Source organism: Nilaparvata lugens, chromosome 5, assembly GCF_014356525.2.
Source record: "Nilaparvata lugens isolate BPH chromosome 5, ASM1435652v1, whole genome shotgun sequence".
In the NCBI taxonomy this organism is placed as follows: domain Eukaryota; kingdom Metazoa; phylum Arthropoda; class Insecta; order Hemiptera; family Delphacidae; genus Nilaparvata; species Nilaparvata lugens.
The window spans coordinates 19,297,655-19,305,357 of NC_052508.1; the positions used below are offsets into that span (position 1 = coordinate 19,297,655).

The 7,703-nt window shown below is 38.0% G+C and overlaps 1 protein-coding gene across 2 annotated transcripts; it reads left to right on the plus strand.

Moving 5' to 3' along the window:
• Window positions 1-730: 730 nt before the first annotated feature.
• Window positions 731-3,601, plus strand: LOC120351262. 2 transcript variants are annotated; one of them, XM_039427839.1, is made up of 2 exons: window positions 731-2,193; window positions 2,960-3,601. In XM_039427839.1, the coding sequence occupies exons 1-2, from the start codon at window positions 1,088-1,090 to the stop codon at window positions 2,994-2,996; spliced, it is 1,143 nt and encodes a 380-aa protein (XP_039283773.1). In that variant the 5' UTR covers window positions 731-1,087; the 3' UTR covers window positions 2,997-3,601. The 2 variants fall into 2 exon arrangements, with proteins under 2 accessions (XP_039283773.1, XP_039283772.1); XM_039427838.1 differs by having other exon boundaries at window positions 731-1,881; window positions 2,508-3,601.
• The last annotated feature ends 4,102 nt before the right edge of the window (window positions 3,602-7,703 follow it).

Here is a 7,703-nt window from a genome sequence, read left to right on the forward strand (position 1 = left end):
TTCCCCACCGGGAGATTTTAAGCTAGCATGGAGCTTGCTTACTCAATGCTACAACAGCGTAATACTCATTGCTGATAGCCATATCTCAGCCATCATGAATCCACCATCACTCAACTCTAAATCTGCACAATCATGGCGAACATTTATTGATCACCAAAAATTGAATATTACAGCGTTAGAGTCACTTGAACTTGACATTGAGGTAAAGGATCTATTATTCATGCATCTCATAGTTTCTAGGTTTGATGCCAATACTTTACGTGATTGGGAGCAGTCAAACTCCGTTAAGGACAAGACTTCCTTAGACAACCTCTGGACCTTTATGGAGCAACAGCACAAGGTTTCCCAATATGTCTCCTTTGGTCTCGGCAGTCATGCGCAATCTGCGCAACGACTGGTCAACAACCAGTCTGGCAATGGTAAGCCTAGTCATAATTCAATTAACAATAATTCTCGTCCCAGCACGTCCTCAACTTTTGTCAAGTATTCTGGATGCTTGTTTTGCAATGACACCAATCATAATGTCTTTCGTTGCAATACATTTCTCAATATGGCGCCTACAGCTCGTCTAAACGCTGTACAGCAAAAGAATCTCTGTAGAAACTGTCTTCGACCTTTCAGTAAGGATCACCAATGTTTTGGTGCTTGCAGAGATTGTGGCAAGGCCCATCACTCATTATTGCATTTCAATAATAGTAAATCTTCCCCAACTGTAGGAAAAATACTTCTTCAAATAATGCTCACACTCGTAAACCAAATCGTCAGCAGGCTTCTAAGTCCTCATCGAATTGTTGTTGTTCTGAGTCAAAGCAGTCTGACATACCTAGCCCAGCTGTGTTCACACCTAGCTTGACTCGTCCAGTCAGTCAAGCATCATCAATTTCAGTGTCTGACACTTCGAGTGTCACAACTGTTGTCACTCCGACCTCGTCGACAAGTTCACAAGCCATCAGCAATTCAAACTGTGCGCATTCAAACTCACCTAGCTTGTTACAACGAGTTAACATCATGCCCACAGCGCAATTGCATATTTTGAGTAAAAATAATCAAGTTATTTCATGTCGCGCACTGCTTGATACCAGTAGTGATGCTTGCTTCATTTCCAAGGCTCTTGCTTCTCAATTGGACCTTGACTCTGTGTATTCTAATAATACCATTCACACTGTGTCTGGTACCAGTTCAGCACCTGTGTGTACTGCTGCTGTTCATACATTCTCCTGACCGAACGTGGTCGAAGGAAGTCAGTTGCATATTAACTGAGAAAATTACCCCTAGCATTCCTCCATTTGGGCTCAACTTACAAAACTTCAATATTCCACCCAATGTTAAGTTAGCTGACCCTGAATTTCATGTTTCTAAGGGAGTCGACCTGCTTCTCAGTGTTGCTATCTATTCTTCTATCCAAGCTTGTGGTCAAATTCAGTTAGCTGATGAATGCACTCTTCAAAATACCAAACTGGGTTGGGTTGTTTGGGGAGCTATCACGCCTAACATTCTCAATTCATGCGAGCAACCCGTTAGCTCAAATTGTGTGTCAACTCATGACATTTCCAGACAATTAGAGAAGTTTTGGAAAATTGAGGAAGTCCTTCCCAAAGATAGCGTAACTAAGGAGCAGCATCAAATTGAAAAACACTATCTTGATAATGTACAACGTGGACAAGACGGCCGCTTCTCGGTTGCACTACCTAAAAAAGATAATTTCGATTTATTGGGTCAATCTCGTCATCAAGCACTTGTGCGTTTTCATTCTTTGGAAAAAAGACTTGCTACTAATGCTGAATTGCGTTCTCAATACGTAGCCTTTATGGACGAGTATGAATCTCTTGGTCATATGTCTCCTGTACCTGACAGTCAGCCTTATGAAAAATGTTTTCATATACCACACCACCCAGTTTTCAAGCCCGACTCGACAACTACAAAATTGCGCGTAGTTTTCGACGCCTCTGCTAAATCTAATACAGGCATTTCTTTAAATGAAGCCCTTCATGTAGGTCACACCGTTCAACCTGAACTGTTCGATATAGTTTTGCGTTTTCGCACCCACCGCGTTGCTTTCATTGCTGACATTACTAAAATGTACAGGCAGATTTTGGTACATCCCGAGGATCGAAATTTGCAGAGAATTTTTTGGCGATCTAATGTTAATGATCCAATTCAGGAGTATGTGTTGAACACCGTCAGTTACGGTACTTCTCCTGCCGCATTTCTAGCCACTCGCGCTGTGCATGTTGAAGTTGTCTCTGAGTTATCAACTAAAAGATTCATTGATGCACTTATTCGATTCACTGCACGTCGTGGTATACCGTTTTCAATTTCTTCCGATAATGCCACTACCTTCGTAGGCGCTAACAATGAATTGAAAGAACTCTGCAATTTCTTTGCGAATGAACGATCACAGTCTGAAATTCAAAATTTTGCGACATTGTTTAACATTTCATGGCGTTTTATCCCTCCACGAGCACCTCACTTCGGTGGATTGTGGAGAATGCGATAAAAAACTTCAAGCGTATTTTCAAAACTATTTCATTCAACAAAATATTGGACTATGAAGATGCAACAACGTTCTCTGCTCAAGTGGAAGCGATTTTGAATTCCAGGCCTCTTATCCCTCTTTCTGAGGACCCTGAAGACCTGCAATATATTTCTCCCGGACATTTTCTTATTGGAAGGCCCATTACTGCACTTCCATTTCCGCTACCTGAGACAACTCATATAGATCATCGTTCGCGCTGGAAAAATCTTGCTCTAGCTACGAAAGAGCTCTGGAAAAAATGGTCAACGGAATATCTCGTTACCCTACAAACTAAAGCAAAATGGACTGAGGAATCTGAAAATCTCAAGGTGGACACCATCGTATTACTCAAAGATCCTGGCACTGTTCCTTCTACATGGCGTTTAGCACGCATTGTTGAACTACACCCTGGAAAAGACCAGAAGGTGCACGTTGTTACGGTACTTACGGAAACTGGACTTTTCAAGCGTGCTATCTCTAGCATCGCTCCTCTGCCTCAAGAAGAAGAATTAGATTAGGTTAGTTATCACTTATGTCTTATTTGCATATTCTCAATTATATTTGTCTTTTTTTTACGTTGGCTTTTACCGATGTATGTTGTCAGATGCTCATTTTTTTAGCATTTATCTGATTTTTGTATTGTGTCTAATCATCCTTCCATTCATTTTTTCGTCCAATGGCATGGCGTCGGACGCTAGCATCGCTCCTTCATTATCATCAATTTGCAATATTGTTAGTTTTTATTGTCATATTCATATCTTCCTTCTATTTGGAATTTCTTGTATATTTAGTAATTGGTTTATCTGCGTATTTCGATTAAGTCCTTTGAATTTGTTTCCCATTAGTGATTCTGCATCATTTTTAAATATATCTGCCATTTCAGCAGAAAGTGGATTTTTGTTCGATCTTGTCTATTTTTGTCATTTGACTTGTCTTTTGTCTAGGCACATTTTCTTGTAGATACCTTGTATCAAATTTGGTTTATGCCTCCTGCTCCTGTCGTGAGCCTCTCTAATCACCAGATTTAACATAATTGTTGTTTTTGTTTGCTCACTTTTTTTCTTTTGAGACATCCTTGATGCCTCAAGGGGGACCTTATGTTAAATCTGGCATTTGCAGTCACCACTTGTTTTGGTTGCCGCCTCCTGGAGCGCTGGTGCTTGTGTGTCACCACTTGTTTTGGTTGCTGCCGCTTGGAGCGCTGGTGCTTGTGTTCACAATTTGCCCTGTCGATTTTGATAGTTTTAATTTTTATTCGTCAAGTTTGTCATTTTCAATCGATTTATCAATTAGATTTATTATACTTAGTTCAGCATTAGTCCTACTTTAGCCTATTATGGCATTATTCATTTATATTTGCCATTTTTTCTGCTGGTGGGTTCATTGTTTCACAGTTGGTACACTTCCTTGTAGGCTTGCTTCCTACCTGCTCGTCTCGATGGAATGGCCAAAAGAAAGTGTATTTCCAAGTTTCAAGTTTATCCCTTTTTATCTAAAAGTGACAAATTCGCATGAAAATGTGTCTCATCGATTCATAAATATCTATTCTCGATGTGGTATTCTAGTTTTCAACGTTCATCATTATTTGTGTCAAAAAACTTGTAAGTAACTGAACGACATTACTCGCACGCAATGTGCTTTGTCCCACAACTTCGAATTTCGACATTTATCAAATTTGTGCTTCTAATTCTGAAGAACTGTTGATCCAACAACGATAATATCCAGAATGAACTATTTTTTACTAGAAGAAGGCTCAGAAGAACTTTATTTTCTGTATTCAATTTAAGCTGTGTCCAATGATACATGTTAGGTTATTTGTTTCATCATGAACTTTATTTGCAATCTCTCACTTGCAAGAACATTTTTGTCAGCACCTGACAATTTTCAATCATCCAGAAAATATATAGTTCCATCACACTCAATGCATTAAAAACATTATTTATGCATCAGACATTTCTGCATTGAACTAGTTACTAAGCAAGGTTACAATTTATCCTGCATCTAGGATTTGAAGAAGCTTGTCCATGACAATTCTTCTTGGAATTACATCAACCCTTGTAATTCCTCTCATCATTTGAAATCTACACCATTGTGATTTCTTTTCTCAGTGACTATTGCGCACTATTTTGGCCACCAGTTGCCACCTCATTGTAACCTAGAACTGTTCATGTTTGAAATTGCCTTATTGGGTCGCGGCTATCAATCTACTTGTATGCTGCTAAGTTACATTGCGCCTGCCGTGTGTACACCTTCATTGAACTATCATCATCACCATTGTGGTTTATCAGAATTTTTGTGTGCTTCGTTGATATCACCACAACAATTTACATTTGTGATCTATTCACTTGCCTGGAGTTACTAGTTTTCTCTAACAACATCTTGTCCATGCACAAGCCTACGCATTATCGCGCAACACCTGCCGTGATGACATCTGTAATCATCATCCTACCGACTTGGATTCAATTCTATCTCCATCTGTAACAAACCTACTGAGTTGTAACGCTTAGTACAGCGCCCTTGTTACCATCATTGCCTGCTGCTGGTCACACTTGGAGTGGATTCAACTTCTGCACGGCTCCCTGCCGTCTCACTGCCGGTCTATCTGAAGATTCAGCGCAGTTCGCCGCCGACGCCGCCCTGGTACTTGGTTCCACGGCTCCCTGCCGTCCTGTTGCCGGTTCTGTCCGGGTATCTGGTCCAATTTGACGCCGACGCCTACCTGGTGTCCAGCCCATGGGCATCGCAGACCTTCCAGAAATCCTACTGGTTTTCTTTAAGCCAGCTGGTGAAGACATCTAACCTCTTAGTTAAGTATTTTGTTCTGTGCTTCTGTGCACTTACCGATTCATTGTTCAACCATTTTAATTTACATTTGTTTTTAGAAACATTTATAAATTACATTTTTTATATTTACTTTTTGAGGTCGTATATTTAAAGTTAGACTTTTCCGCGGTCCCAATTATTCGTCGCGGTCCCTTTTTCAATTTCTCTTGTCTTGTGGAAAACTTTCAATATTTGTTTGTTTATGCAACAGCTGGATTTTCATTTATTACATGATTTTTGTGACTAGGAGTTCTACAATAAATTCAAAACATTGTATTTTGAAGATTCTGAATTCTCTTTTTATTTGTCAACATAATTGTCCAACTGTGTGGACCCACCATTGTATGTACATGCTTTACTATTCTAAGGTAATAAAACAAACCAAATTACACTTTTTAGAAGGTCTATTACGTATTCATGATCATTATAATATTCTTTATGATTCTAATCCTTGTATGTCATTTTTAGTGTTCCAAGATGGTACTATAGCCTACCTGTTCCAAGATGGTACTATAAATTCATATATTCAATTTCAACTACAGCTGATCAATAACTCTCTTAAATATCATTCCTTTTTTGCTTACCAGAGTCTTTTATGAGGACAGTTTGGGTGGTCTCATTGAGAGTTGCAATTCAGATCTCGACGACTCTTAATGTCACAATCATTGCAGTCCGCTTAGAAGATTGGAGGTTACGCTTCAATTTCACCCAAATTACTCATACAATGTTCTTTCACACTTTAATTAAATTTTCCACTCACACTTTATTTACACTTGACACTTGAGTTCTTGTACACTTCATGTAAACCGTTGTTTTGTAGAATTGAAGTTCTTCCTTCTTCTCGCTCGTTTCCATTTTCATTTCAAAGTTTCATCTTTCAAAAAAGAAAATACCCTACGGAAACTTTTTGAGTAGGCTATTGTTACAATTCCTGCGACAATTAGGTAGCCTACACAACAGTCTGTATCCCATGATTTAAAACCTCAAATTCATTATTACTTTTCACAAACGAGTATTAGAAGAATGATAACAAACCATTTTCATTGAAATGGAGATTGGAGACCGTGAAAATTGAATTTTGGTAATTCCAATTTTGTTGATTACCATATCAGATGTAATAACAAGCATCAGCGCTATTATTTCGCTTGCTTACCGCCAGTAGATCATGGATCTACATGTGATGATGTCATCATAGTTTATTAGAGATCAGTTGTGGCAATACCTACTATTACTTTATTACTAAGTAATAGTAGGTATTGCCTGAAGTAATAGTAGGTATTACCACAACTGATCTCTAATAAGCTATGACGTCATCACATGTAGATCGATGATCTACTGGCAGTGAGCAAGGGAAATAAGAGCGCTGATGCTTGTTATCACATCTGATATTGTAATCAACAAAATTGGAAATACAAATTCAATTTTCACGGTCTTCTATTTCAATGAATCTGGTTTGTTTATCATTCTTCTAAAATTTGTTTGTGAAAAGTAATAAGGAATTTGGAGTTTTAAATCATCGGATACTGTTGTGTACCTAATTGTCGCGGCAATCATAAGAAGACGCCAAAAGTTTCCGTACGGTATTTTCTTATTCGAAAGATGAAACTTTGAAACGAAAATGGATACGAGCGATAAGAAGAAAGAACTTCAATTCTTCAAAACAATGGTTTACATGAAGTGTAGAAAAACAGTGTAAATAAAGTGTGAGTGGAAAATTTAATTAAAGTGTAAAAGAACAGTGTAAATAAAATGTGAAATAACAGTGTGATTAGAGTGTGGGAGAACAGTGTAAATAAAATGTGTGAAAGAACGAATAAAATGCAAAATGTTGGAACTGTCCATAACATCATAATATTAAAGGTTTCTACCTAACTGAAAAACATTCTCATGATGAGTTTCTTTGTACCACAGATCTATTGTGATCAAGTTTGTGAGAGCTCCTTTCCTGAAAAGGAGTTACATCTAATTTGGTTTATCTTTGATTTACCTCTCCTTCGATTCTGATACAGGCTATTATTAAGTATTTTTGGTTGAGATGAATTTATCAATAGCTCTATCACTGAATCGAGTATGCCTATGTCTATCAAGCTGAAAGTATGGATAAATTATTGCATTTGTGGAATAAAGTGTTTTTATTTCAATAAAATTTCCATTTAATAGAATACAAATGTCTTTAATCTGAAATTTAGACCGTCTTTCCATCCAATTAAAAATCTATACAGTAACAAAAATTACATTGATAAGCTAAGCTTCCTTCTCCTCTTCCCCTTCTTCTTCTTCTTCTCCTTCTTCTTCTTCTTCTTCTCCTTCTTCTTCTTCTCTTCTTCCTCCTCTTCTTCTTCTTCTTCTTCTCCTTCTTTTTCTT

What these genes read in the sequence shown, in the direction of transcription:
- LOC120351262 (XM_039427838.1), top strand. Translation starts at nt 1,088, where the DNA reads ATGCTTGCTTCATTTCCAAGGCTCTTGCTTCTCAATTGGACCTTGACT. An exon ending in TATGAAAAATGTTTTCATAT is followed by an intron (nt 1,882 to 2,507) that starts ACCACACCACCC and finishes AAAAAACTTCAA; the next exon opens with GCGTATTTTCAAAACTATTT.